The sequence below is a fragment of the Phyllostomus hastatus genome, unplaced genomic scaffold, assembly GCF_019186645.2.
Source record: "Phyllostomus hastatus isolate PE091 unplaced genomic scaffold, TTU_PhHast_1.1 phas_contig_495, whole genome shotgun sequence".
In the NCBI taxonomy this organism is placed as follows: Eukaryota; Metazoa; Chordata; class Mammalia; order Chiroptera; family Phyllostomidae; genus Phyllostomus; species Phyllostomus hastatus.
Window position 1 is genome coordinate 9,508,445 of NW_025333895.1, and position 12,625 is coordinate 9,521,069.

General features: G+C 70.3%; 2 protein-coding genes across 2 annotated transcripts; both read left to right on the top strand.

Annotated features, from left to right (window-relative positions):
• The first annotated feature begins 260 nt into the window (after positions 1–260).
• C8G (complement C8 gamma chain) lies at positions 261–1,961 on the top strand. Its single transcript, XM_045846289.1, has 7 exons — positions 261–569; positions 673–809; positions 933–1,003; positions 1,078–1,185; positions 1,506–1,607; positions 1,695–1,733; positions 1,817–1,961. The coding sequence occupies exons 1-7, from the start codon at positions 429–431 to the stop codon at positions 1,840–1,842; spliced, it is 624 nt and encodes a 207-aa protein (XP_045702245.1). The 5' UTR covers positions 261–428; the 3' UTR covers positions 1,843–1,961.
• A 2,020-nt stretch (positions 1,962–3,981) lies between these two features.
• Positions 3,982–8,013, top strand: LCN12 (lipocalin 12). The gene is made up of 6 exons (XM_045846323.1): positions 3,982–4,363; positions 4,705–4,841; positions 6,131–6,210; positions 6,286–6,402; positions 6,553–6,654; positions 7,714–8,013. The coding sequence occupies exons 1-6, from the start codon at positions 4,247–4,249 to the stop codon at positions 7,740–7,742; spliced, it is 582 nt and encodes a 193-aa protein (XP_045702279.1). The 5' UTR covers positions 3,982–4,246; the 3' UTR covers positions 7,743–8,013.
• Positions 8,014–12,625: the final 4,612 nt, after the last annotated feature.

Genomic DNA, 12,625 nt, shown 5'->3' on the forward strand with positions numbered 1-12,625 from the left:
CTGGTGTTCGGGCCCCCGAGCAAGTGGCTTCCGGAGCCCCGTGTTCTTCGCCATGGGAACTATACCCGTTCCTGGCTCAAGGCGCTGCGGGCGGTTTGAGGGAGATAAATGTGACCCTAACCCTAACCGACCACAGTGGAAATTCGTGGGGGCTCTCAGGCAAATAGCCAGAGGTCAGCTCCGCCTGTGTACACAGGGCATGGTGCCAGGGCCCTGCCGGGAAGTGCAGGGTCGAGGTCAGATGTCCAGGGCGAGGCCAAACCCGTGCGGGGGGTGGGGGGACCTGGCTCTGGGCTGGGGCTTCTGGGAGAACAGCTTGGACTTCCTGGGCCGGGCTCCTGGGCAGCCACGGGCGGTGGACTCCGACCCAGCACGTGGCCACCCCGCCCTTGGTCTCCCTCACTCCTGTCCCCGTCACTGCCTCCACCATGCTGCCTCCCAGGACTGCACTGTTCTTGACTCTCGTTTTGGCTCCCGGCTTCCTGGGCCTGAGGGTGCGGCGACCCGCCCAGCAGCCCCCGTCCCCCATCAGCGCCATCCAGCCCAAGGCTGACTTCGACGCTCAGCAGGTGGAGCAGGGGGCGGGTGGGGGGGCAGCGGCTCCCCCAGCTCTGTAGGGCTCAGGCCGGGGGCAGCCCCATCCCTCCGTGCCCTTAAGCGGCTGGCCTCCAGTTTGCAGGGACTTGGTTCCTGGCCGCCGTGGCCTCCTCGTGTCGCTTCCTGCAGGAGCAGGGCCACCGGGCTGAGGCCACCACACTGCGCGTGGAGCCCCAGGGCACCTCCATGGCTGTCAGCACCTTCCGAAAGCTGTGAGTGCAGCTCGGTCCCCCGGCCCCACCCCAGCCCCATCCACCGTGCCGGGTCCCGGACCACGGTGCTGCCCGCCGGCCGGGGGTTGGGTCCCGGAGCCTGCTGTGCCTCCCCCCACCCAGGGACGGCATCTGCTGGCAGGTGAAGCAGCTCTACAGAAGCGCCGGGGTCCCAGGCCGCTTCCTGCTCCAAGGTGAGGCCCCGCAGCAGGAGTGGGTGCAGGGGTGGGGGGTGGGGCCGACCTCACCTCCAGCGGTCTCTGCCCAGCTCGCGGCGCCAGGGGGCAGGCGCAGGTGGCCGTGGGGGAGACGGACTACAGCAGCTTTGCCATCCTGTACCTGGAGCGCACACGGCGGCTGTCGGTGAAGCTGTACGGTGGGTCCACGCAGCGGCCCGCGCTCTGCGCTCCCTTGGCCCCAGCCGACTGGGGGGGGCGCTGGTCGAGCCCCAGCACACACAGAGGCCCTCCCCTCCCTCCCTCCCTCCCTCCTCGGGGCGTCCTGACCCTCTGCTGCTGACCAGGGTCCAGGGAGGTGCCCCCGCAGATACATCCAGGTGTGGGGCCGGGAGGGGCGAGAGGAGCACTGGTCAGACGTGGTGGGGCGTGTGGCAGGCGCACAGACCCTGTCCCCAGGGCACCCTGCCCGCCAGGGTGGGGCGGGAGCCCAGCCCCCCAGGAGCCCCGTGTCCCACAGTGCGCTCGCTCCCCGTGGACGACTCGGCGGTGGACAGGTTCGAGCAGCGGGTCCAGCAGGCCAACCTGACTGAGGACCACATCCTGTATTTCCCCAAATACGGTGAGTGGCCCGCGCACCCGCCTGCCCACCTACCCGCCCGCCCCACGGGCCTCGGCCCGGCCACCCTGACCCCTGCCTGGCCCCCAGGTTTCTGTGAGGCCGCAGACCAGTTCCACATCCTGGACGGTGAGTGGGCGACCAGTGCAGCGGGGCGGGGCGCCCCGCACCCGAGGCCGCCCCGTGGGCTGAGTGCTGTGTCTGTGCTGCAGAGGTCGGCAGGCGACGCCAGCAGTAGCCGGTCAGTGACACGGAGTGAAGATCCCCCATGGAGGCCTGTCCCCCACCCATCCCCTCACGCTGCCCCTCACCCCCAGGTCCCTGGGGCGCTGCCCCCATTAAATGCCATCTTCCTTGGCCGGACTCCGTCCTTCCTGTGCTGGGCCCCCGTGGGCACCTGGGGCTGCTTCCCAGGTGGTCGGAGCTCTCCCCAGGGAGGCCACGTGGCAGGGGTCCCTGCCCTAGGCGGGCAGGAGGTGGGGCTGCCCCGCGGCTGGCCAGACCAGGAGGACTGTGGTTGCTGGGAGGAGCCAACAGCAGCCCTGGAGGAGACTCATGTCCCCATTGGGTGGGGACCGCGCCTGACCCTGCAGACGGGAATCCCAGGGGGACAGATAGGTGGGGCTGCCTGGAGGAGGGCATGGCAGGGCACTCAGCTCCTAGGACTTCAAGGGACAAGGACAAAGGAGACCGGAGCCCCCACGGGCCCCAAGACCGACAGGTCACATGCATTGCCTGGGTGGAGGCTCAGAGCAGCAGGCCCCCCCTCCACTCCGACGCCCCCCAACATGGAAACTTAGGGCTTTTGCCCCAGGAGGAGGGGCAGGGGTGCTCACAGATCCCCCCCAAGGGATTCTGGAGAAAGGATGGCGTTCCTGGAGTGACCAAGGGGCGGTGCCAGAGCCCCTCCCGAGTGACCCCAGGACTGAGGCCGCACCACAGGACACTTCCCCTCTGTCTGACCAGGGCCCAGGGCCAGGCAGGAGCCTGGAGACAGCGCGGGGGCGGGGGGGTGGGAGGGGGGAGCGGAGGGATGGGGGCGGAGCTTGGAGAGCTACGGTGCGGGGCGTGTCGCGTCCTCGCGGAGGCGCTTGCTGAGCTCTAACGGAGTGTTCAGACGCGGAGGTGGACGCCTTGTAGCTCCAAGCGGATCACTTTTCCGTGAATGTCTTTATTGTTGACTCAGCTGCGAGGTCCGGGCTGTGCCGGCCGGGGCGGCGGGGGTCCGCGCTCTGCCTCGCTGCTGTGTCCCCAGAGCCTCCTGAGGATGGGGGAGCACAGGGAAGACGGCGTCGCCGGGCAAGGCTGAGTGCGCCCCAGCCGGTCCCGAGACCACAGCGGCGCCTGCGCCCAGAGGGCGGGCCTCCCGGCCTTCAGGGGCTGGGGCGGGAGCTGCCCCCCAGCTCCCATCGGAGTGAAACGGGGTGGCTCCTTGGGGCCCTGGGATGGAGAAGAGCCGCATCGTGGGAGGCTTGGCTCGTTGTGGGTCGGTCTCCTGGACACACTGCTGACCAGCGGGCACAGCCAGCTCAGGGGATGGGGACGGCGCCCCGCGGGCTTGCCCCCCTAGACCCCAAGCCTTCCCCCTGCCCTGGGGTATGCAGAGGACCCCGAGGGGCCTTGGCAACGGGAACCCTCCTGGAAGGGGAAAGGCCCTGGGGGGGTCCACACCTTCCATGGGGGGACTGCGGCCTGGCACAGAACCCAGCCCCGAAGGCACTCGGCTTTGGGGGGCAGGGCTCTCCATGTGGCCTGGCTGAGGCTCCTGCTCCGGATGGGCCGCCCACGGCCGAGGGCGTGTGAAGGGAGGAGGCGGCCCAGGACAGGGAGGCCCGGTGGGGAGGACAGGGAGTTCACGGGTCAGGGACGCACTCTTCCTGGCTGTTATGGAGTCCAGCACCCCCCCACCCTTGGCTGCCCAGGGGCAGGGGGGGGTCCCGTCCTGGTCCCTCCTCCGGGGCAGCCGGGCGCAGGGAGGGGCTGCACGTCCAGAGCCCTCCTGTGGCCTCCCCTGCCCCGGAGTGCGGGGGTCCCCCACCTCTGCTCCCCCTCTGGCCGAGGGTCCCCGCACGCCACCTCCCCCGCCCCTCACCTGCACCCCGGGACTGCGGGCCCAGCGCCCCGTCTGACGTGCACCCGGGGTGTGGGGCCGTGTGCAGTGGCGTGGGTGCTGGCGGGCCCGGGCCCCACACTGTGTCCCTGCAGCGAGGACGCTGTGACCCTGAGCCGGGGGACTGGGCGGGGACAGGCTCCCTGCCGGGGGCGTGCTGCCTCCTCCCCGCCGCTGGGCGGGGGCTGCGGGCTCACTCGGAAGGGGGGCCGTGGGGGTGCAGAGTAGAGTGGGGGGGTCTCGGGGATCAGGAGGCAAAGACCAGGGACCCAGTCGGCACCCCTTCCCTCACTCCCTGGCCTTCCTCGGACCTTGCACACCCCAGGCGGGGTGGGGGGGCCCAGTTGCCGCCTCCTTGGTGTGCAAGGCCCGAGGAAGGCCCTGCCTTGTGCAGCCCCCGCCCCCCAGACCCTGCACCCGGTGTCCCTTCTGCCCGAGCAGGAAGGCGGAGCCGCCACACCCCAGGGCGGGCACTGCGGGAGGGCGGCCCATAAAGAGGCGGGTTGAGTGGGCATTGTGCGGAGTGGCGGGGATGGGGCTGCCGGGCGCGCCGGGCGCAGCCCTCACCCTGCTGGCGGCCCTGGCGGGCTGGTCCTGGTGGCTCCCGAGGGCCGGCGCCCAGGCCTTGAAGAGCTTCCAAGAGGACCAGGTTGGGGGTGCTGGGCAGGCGGGCAGGCAGCCGGCCAGGTGCAGGCAGAGAGGCAGGGACCTGGCCGGGCTCTCAGACGCCCCTACCGGGGAGACCCTTGATCTCCCTCGGAGGCCGGCTCCTGGGTGGGCACTGCCTCCCGGGGTCCCCCCAGCCCTCCCTGTGGGGGGCCATCTCAGTCCCTCGGCGCACACACACAGAAACCAAGGCCCCGACAGGCCAGGGTCCCCCGTCCCCACCGGACCCCGGGCAGCCTCCAGGTCCCGGCCTCAGCGGTGCTGGGGCCGGGCCCCGGGAGGGCCCCTGGGCACCCTGGGCTCTGCCTGCCCCACCCCCTGTAGTTCCAGGGCCACTGGTTCGTCCTGGGCATGGCGGGCAACTCCAACAGCAGGGCGGACAGGTCCCTCCTGAGCCCTTTCACGGCCACGTTCGAGCGAAGAGGGAAGCGCCACCTCGAAGTGTCCTACGCCATGAACCGGTGAGTGAGGCCCCGGCCTGCGCCCCAGAAGCCGATGGCTCCATGGTGCTGGGGCCACGCTCTCCACGTTGCCCCCCACCCCCCGGCCGCCTCCTGATGCCGTCACAGCACAGCCTGCCAGGACCCCAGCCGGCTCTGGGTCATGCGGCTAAGAAAGGAGGCATTTACTGGAACGTGGACTCGGCCCGCAGGCCTGTGGCTTTCAGGTTCAGCGGGATCCAGGAGCCCAGCTATTGTGCTTGGGCCTTGGCACGCCTCTCCGCCCCCGTGAGCTCGGCCTGCCCCAGGCCTGCGGGCAGGCTGCCTCTCGCCTCACAGGACAAGACAGTGGCCGAAGCTGTCGTCCTTCTCAGGGTCCCAATTCCAGGAACCGGGAGCACCCAGGCCAGCTTGGTAATGGCCCTTGGCCCTGATTGGTCTTCTTGAGGCATGTGCTCCTCCTGGACCAATCATTGTGTCCAGAGTGACAGGCACTGTGGTTGGCCAGCCCAGGCCAAGTGCCCGCCCCCTGGTGGGGCTAGATGGCCCCCAGACCTCTGGTCAGGGCTCCTGGGAACATCGCGTAGAAGCCTGAGGCAGGCAGGTCTGTCTTGGGGGCCCAGCTGTGCCCTGGAGGCTGAGAGTAGGACAGTCCGGCCCCTGAGGGGCCACACCCAGCTCCTGCCGCAGTCCCCCCGGGAGCACGGCCTCCCACTGACCCTCGGAGCCGCCTGCACAGCTTGGCCTCCTGGGGCACCCGGCCTGCCCGGCTGGGCTCCAGCTGGAGGCTGATTGATTGAAGGGACCCAGTGGGTAGCCCTCTGGGTAGCCTCCCCCGCACCCCTGACCTGCAGGCCAGATTCATGTGCTGCTTGTCAAAGTATCCGGCGGTTCCCTGCCGGTGCCCCCGCACCGCTGGGCGGGCCTCTGAGGCTGGGGCGGGAGCAGGGTGTGCAGGCCCAGCGCAGCGCGGCCACCCCAGCCTCCCTCCGGCCGCTGCCCGTGAGACCCCCGGAGAGGGGGCTTTTTCTCACCCCTGTGCGCCCTGCTCCAGGCCCAGCAGGAGTGGCCAGTGAGTGGGCCGGGCAGAGGCTGCGAAGGGGTCGGCCACACCAACAGGCGGTGGGGCTCACAGGTCACTGCTCTGGGCGCGGGCGGCCTCAGGGGGCACCGCGTGGACACACCCTTCCCCGGGGAAGGCAGCTTGGCCCCACCCTGCTGAATTCTCCTGGGGGGCCCACCTGGGGGCCAAGGAGGGCAGCAGCCTGGCTGGGTCCTGGAGCCCTCCTCCGCCGCCCCCTCCGGCACAGGGGTACCCGCTGCATCACCTGGTCTTACCTGCTGACCCCCACGGCCCAGCCCGGGCAGTTCTCCGTGGACAACAACAGGGGTGAGATGCGGGGAGGCGGGGGGCCGGCATGGGGGGCGCTGGCGGGAGGGCCTCTGACCGGCTGCACCCCCTCAGAGCCCGGGGCCCCGGCCGAGGAGCTGCAGGTGCATGACACCGACTACACCAGCTTCGCCCTGATGGTGTCCAAGCGGAAGTCTGGCAGCCGGAGCATCCTCAGGGTCTACCTGCTGTGTGAGCCCCGCCCCGCCCCGCCCCCTCCCTGCAGCCTCGCTCGGGCAGGCGGGGCTGGAGCGGGGAGGTGGGCTACGCCGGAGGGGGGTGCCCACCACTCGGCGCCCCTGCCGCCCTCACAGAGGGCCACGCCCTGTCCTCGGACTCCAGGCAGAATGTGGGCGATGGAGGCCAAGGCCCTGGACGGGTTCGCCTGCCTGCTCAAAGCCCAGGGCCTCTCGGAGGACAACATCATCTTTCCAGACTCAGCAGGTGATGCTCGCCGGGGGGGGGGGGGGGCGCCTGCCTGTGGGGGGGCCCCATGGGAGCCCTGTGGGTGTGTGCGGCCTGCGCTTGGGGGCCACGTGGCGGGGCCTGGCAGCCACAGAGGGTTCAGCCTGAGCTCAAACTGAGGGGTCTCACGGCTCTGTGGTGTCTGCCTCCACCTGGGTCACACCCACCTGCACACCCGCCTGCACACTCACCTGCACATCAACCTGCACGCTCACCTGCTCACCTACCTGCACACTCACCTGCTCACCCACCTGCACACCCACTTGCACATCCACCTGCACACTCACCTGCTCACCCACCTGCACACCCACCTGCACACCCACCTGCTCACCTACCTGCACACCTACTCACCCACCTGCACACTCATCTGCACATCCACCTGCACACTCACCTGCTCACCCACCTGCACACTCACCTGCTTACCCACCTGCCCACCAACCTGCACACTCACCTGCTCACCTACCTGCACACCTACTCACCCACCTGCACACCCACCTGCACACTCACCTGCTCACCCACCTGCACACTCACCTGCACATCCACCTGCATGCTCACCTACCTGCACACTCACCTGCACACCTGCCTGCACACTCGCCTGCACACCCATCTACTCACCTACCTGCACACTCACCTGCACACCCGCCTGCACACTCACCTGCTCACCTGCCTGCACACCTACTCACCCACCTGCACACTCACCTACTCACCCACCTGCACACTCACCTGCACACCCACCTGCTCTCCCACTTGCACACCTGCCTGCACCTGGCTGCCTGGGTCTACATTGAATCAGGGGGTTTGTGGAGCTTCCTGAGGACCAGGTCTGGGGGAGAGCAGTGCCGGGGGTGGGGGGGACACGTCCCTCGGCCCTCGGCCTCCTGCCCCAGCCCCTGCCCCTGCAGCCGCTGCAGGCCCCCTTTCTCCCCGCCTCCGCCCCCCACCCCTCGGGAAGCTGAGTGTCTCCCTCGCCTGCCCTGGGCTCCCGGCCGGCCCTGCCCCCCCACCACCCTGCTTCCTGAGCCCCTGTCACCCCGTCAGACTGGTCATCCCACCAGAGTTCGTGCTGATGGAAGGAGTGGCCCCGGCCAGGCCCCGTCACTGCCTGGCACTCGCCCTCAGCGGGGGTCACAGGGCCCCGCCCACCATGAGTGACCTCAGTGGCCGTGGACCATTTCCTCCCGGCGTGGCCTGGGCCCGAGGGCAGCAGAGGACACTCCTCGCCTGGGGGGACCGCCGTCCGAGGGCTCATGGTGATCGTTGGCCCTGCACTGCGGGCACTGGGTGGCCGGGTCCCACCGTGCCTCCTGGCCGCCTCTTTAGGGTTGAATGAATCGTCTGTTCCACCACTTACTCTGTGTTTGCGTGTCCATGTGCATTGTTTCTTTAACCCCCTCAACCGCGGTCAAGGGCACCGCTCGGCCTGCACTGACCTCTCCAGGACCGTCCGCCTTCCCGCACAGACGCTCCGCCCCCGTGAGACCCCTGCTCCCACCCACCGTGGGCTCCGTGTCTCTGTGGGTCTGCCCCCTCCGGGGGCCTTGTGTGAGTGGGGCCTGGCAGGACTGTGCCCCTGTGACCGGCTTCCGTCCCCCGGCATCGTGTCCTCCGGTCCGATGTGGCCTGGGCCAGGGCGCCTGACTCCTGGTGGCCAAGTGGTGCTCCGCTGTGCTGGCCCAGCCCCCTCTGCCTGCGGGCGCCGGGCTGTTCTGCACCTCGGGGCCGGGGGCAGCCAGGCCGCTGTGCCCTGCCCCCCGAGAGCCACCCCTGCCCAGAGCCTGCTTTGCCCTCCCGCTCTGTCCACAGTCGGCGGCAGGAGAGAGTCCGGCCTGGGCCGCCTGCTGCTGGGCACGTGTCAGCGCGTCCACTGGCACCCCTCTCTCGGGCGCCCCGCGCCCTGAGTGCCGGCTCCGCGTGCTTGCCCGTGGTGGCGAGTTCCTTCCGGTGCTGTTCCCCCGGACAAAGGCCCTGTTCAGCCTTCATCCCTGAAACACGAGCTCTCCTGAAGCGCGTCTGGGAAACGCTGGGGGGCCGGGGGGCGCGGTCCATCGGACGGCTCCGGACAGCTGTGCAAACACCGCTGGTCCCGGCCCAGGCCCCCCACCGCTGAGGCTGTGACTCCTGTGACCCCAGAGGGGCTTGGCCGGGTTTGGAACCGCATGGCAGGCAGCCCGAGGCCCCGCCCCCTCCGCTGGGGTCGAAGGACAGGCTGCTCACCCGGGCACAGCCTCCAGCCGGCAGCGGGTTGGGGCTGGAAAGACAGACCCGAGTCCAGTGGGCTTCTCACCTCCTGCTGGCTCCCGGGGCGCCGGGCCGGGGCGCCCAGGTGGGGCCTCGGGGCAGGTTCCCAGGCGCTCGGGTTGGGCGAGGTCCCTGGGGCTGCGCTTGGCTCGGGAAGGGGCCCCCACCCAGGTGCCCTCGGCCTCTGCAGGCCCTCTGACCTGGGGGGAGGCTGGGGGGGGGGCGGACCCTGGGAGGGTGAAGAGGCCCACGACCAGTCTACCCCCGCAGGCTGCCCTCAGGGCACCGGGGGACCAGAGCTGCACGGACGCCGTTCAGGGGCCGGACACCCACCGCCGACGGCCGACGCAGGACCCCCTCTCCGGGCATCTGCCATGGGGCCTCCTGGCAGGAGGCTGGGAATGGGGGGGGCACGCAGGAGGGGAGGGGGGCTCTGGCCACGTGGGAGGAGCCCAGGGACCCGGGAGGCGGGCCGAGCACCCCCCTTCCTGAGGGAGGAAGCTGCAGACTCCCAGGCGGCCGGGGGTCGGGGGCTGTTGGCTCATCATCTCCACTGCGGTCACAGGCACAGGCTTACACGCACACACATACATGCACACACGGGCACGCACACGGGCACACTCACACGGGCACGCAGGTGGGTGCACCCCCTGTGCCTCTGCTGGGCGGCTCACTGTCTCTTTGTGCTGGGGGGGGGCTCCCCGCGGCTGCCGTGCCGGGGAGGGGTGCTCTGGCAGAAAGAAGGCTCTTTTGTTTGGAAGGAAGCTATCTTGTTTCTTAGGTTTGTGCGGATCCACTGGGAGCTGGGTGTTTCCGCCGCCCTGTCAGGTGCCAGGACTCTGAGACCCTGGACAGCAGAGTCCCCCGAAGCGACCGGACGCTCAGGCCCGGTCCCCTGCTCTGTCCCGTCGGGAGGGCCGGGCTCCGCGGCCCACGCTGCCCCGGGGCTGGCGGGGGGCGGGGCTGGCGCAAGGCCGGGCGCTGTTCCGGGAAGCAGACGCTGCTCTGGGCGGCCGGCCTGCCTCGTCTCGGGTCGCCCCCCACGCCCACCTCCGTCTGCGTCTCAGGGCTGCGGGGGCCATGGCTCTCTGTGTCCCCGGCTCCGCGAGGGCAGCGTCCACAGCTCCCCTCGCCCCCCTCACTGGCCTGGCCCTTCCCTGGGAGGCCTGGGCCGGGTGGCCGCAGGTGCAGGGATGGAAGCCCCTCTGAGTCATCCCCTTGCCAAATCTTGGGGCCACGTGGTGAACTCCCCACATCACCACCTGGCGAGGCTCTTCCACGTCTGGCCCGGCCTGGGCAGGACAGCCGCCCAGGGCCCTGGGCTCATCGCCAGGTGCCCACGCCATCTTTTCCCGAGTCTCCCAGCCAGCAGCCCGCCCAGGTCCCAGCCTCCTGCCCCCCGCACCCCCAGAGCAGCCCCGCCCGATGCTCAGGCTCCTGGGGCGGAGGGGCCGGGCGAGGCTGGCGGGAGGTAGCCCAGGCCGTGGGGCTCCTGCTCACCGCCCAGCCCCCGCCCCCCACTGTCCCCAGCCTCCTCTGGGCAAGCATCTTGCCTCCCTCCCCCAAGGCCAGGCCAAGTGCAGCCACAGCCACCCCGCTGCCCGGGGACAGCTGGGGGGGTGACCAGGATTCTCCCATAGGACAGGAGGAGCCTCTGACCAGCAGTCGGCAGAGCCTGCACCCTGCCAGCCCCTCTTCTGGGTGGTGACCTCTGTGACCTGCCTTGACCTCTGACCTCTGGTGCCCCTCTGTGGCTCCATGACCCCCGTGCTCCTGGTCTCCCTCCTCGCTCTTCCTCTGCAGCCTCTCAATCCGGTTCCTCCGGGTCCGGGCCGGGACCCCCAGGCCCACACTGCCAGTGGCCCCCCACCCCCGGCTCTGTCCCCATCTGCAGCCGTGGCCCTCTCCTGACTCCAGGACTGCCTGTGCAGCCAGCCCTGGGACCCCCCACCGGGACCCCCCCCCCGCCCCCCCGCCCCGCCCCCCCCGCCGAGCTGGGCCTCCTGCAGCCTCCTCACCCCCAGCAGCCCGGAGCCCCGCCTGCCCCGGACCCCCCCCCTCTGGCCCGTCTCCCTCGGAGGCCCTCACGGGGCCCAGGGGGCCCCTGCCGTCCCTCCCCCCGTGCCCCCCACAGTGGTCTGTCACACCACCGCCCAGCGTGGGGCCCAGTGGACAGCTGGGGTGGGGAGCTGTCCCCAGAATATCCTGGCTCCCGCCTGGCCCCTGGGCCCGGGGGCGGCTGGGATGTGGGCAGCCTGGGGAGGTCAGCCACAGGACAGTGGACAGAGAGTGACCTCCAGGCCCGGGGCTGCAGGCCGGACTTGCCCTTTCTCTCCGGAGAGCGGAGCTGGCCCCTGCCGTCGCCGCCCTTCTCCCGGTCACACGGACGACGTTCGGGCGGTTGGGCGGGACCCCCGAGGACCGGATGGCACCAGGGCGGGGGCGGGAGCGCGGGGGGCCGGGTGGGACGGGGCATAGGCTCTCCCCAACCCCGGCTGGACGTGCGTGGGCCCTGGCTGTGAGCAGGTGGCTCGGCCACTCCGGGCGGGGCCGGCCACTCCGGCTTCCGCGGTGGCTGGTCCTGGCCACGCGGCGAAGCGACCTCCTGGAAGTAGCCTTGCCCCGGAAGCCTTCCGTCCTCAGTGCTGGCGGGGACCGATGGCTACACCGGAGGCCACGCCCGTGAGCCGGGAAGCCCCATGCGGCCACCATCCTTGGGCTTCTCTGCGGGAGAGAGCCGCCGGCCCCCGGAAACAGGAGAGGCTGAGAGTGTGTCCCAGCCCGGAGCAGAGGAGGGGGCGAGCCGCCCTGGGCGGGGCCCTGGGCGGGGCAGGGGCTTGGGTCAAAGCCCAGCGGGTCGGTGAGGTGTGGCCTTCAGCCGGCTGCGTGTCCACGCCGAGTCGTTCGTGTGGCAGGTGAGCCGGGCCGAGGGACGCCGACCGCGGCGGAGTGTGGCCCAGCCGCCAGAGTGAAGTCTCAGCGTCTGCGACAGTGTGGGGGGCAGACCGTGCGGTCCCAGCTCCAGGCGGGACGCTTAACCAACTGCACGCACCGTCGGCACGGAGACAGACTCCCAGACGCAGAGGACGGGCTGGTGGGGGGCGGAGGGGCGGGGCCCTGGGGCGCTGGCTGGGAGGTGGGGGGTCCGGAAGCGTGCGGTGGCTGTCACGGGACAGCCACAGGGAGCGTGACCTCGGCGTGCGGTGACAGGCGGGAGTGTCCTGGGGACCCGAAACCAACACAAAATCACAAAGTCAGCTGTAAATGAACATCAAATTTAAAGGTAGTAGTAACAGGGGAGCCCAGGCTGGTGTGGCTCCGTGGGCTGGGTGCCGACCCCTGAGCCATAAGGTCGCTGGTTCCATTCCTGGTCCCGCCACGGGCCTGGGTCGTGGGCCAGGTCCCCAGCAGGGGGCGCATGAGAGGCAACCACACACTGATGTTTCCCTCTCTGTCTCCCTCCCTTCCCCTCTCTTTAAAAATAAAAATAAAAGAAATCTAAAAAATAGATAATTTTTTTAGAAATTAGTAGTAGGGGCCCCTGGGTTGCCCGAGGACCTCAGGGTGGAGGCAGGGCAGGCACCAGGGGCAGAGGCCCTGCAAGCGGGGCCCCAGGCCCTGTCCCTGCCCCTCTGGCTCTCCCCTCTTCCTGTGGGGGCTGTCCCCCAGGTCCTGTCCCCCTCCACTGTCCCTCCCCCTACTCTCCAGTGGG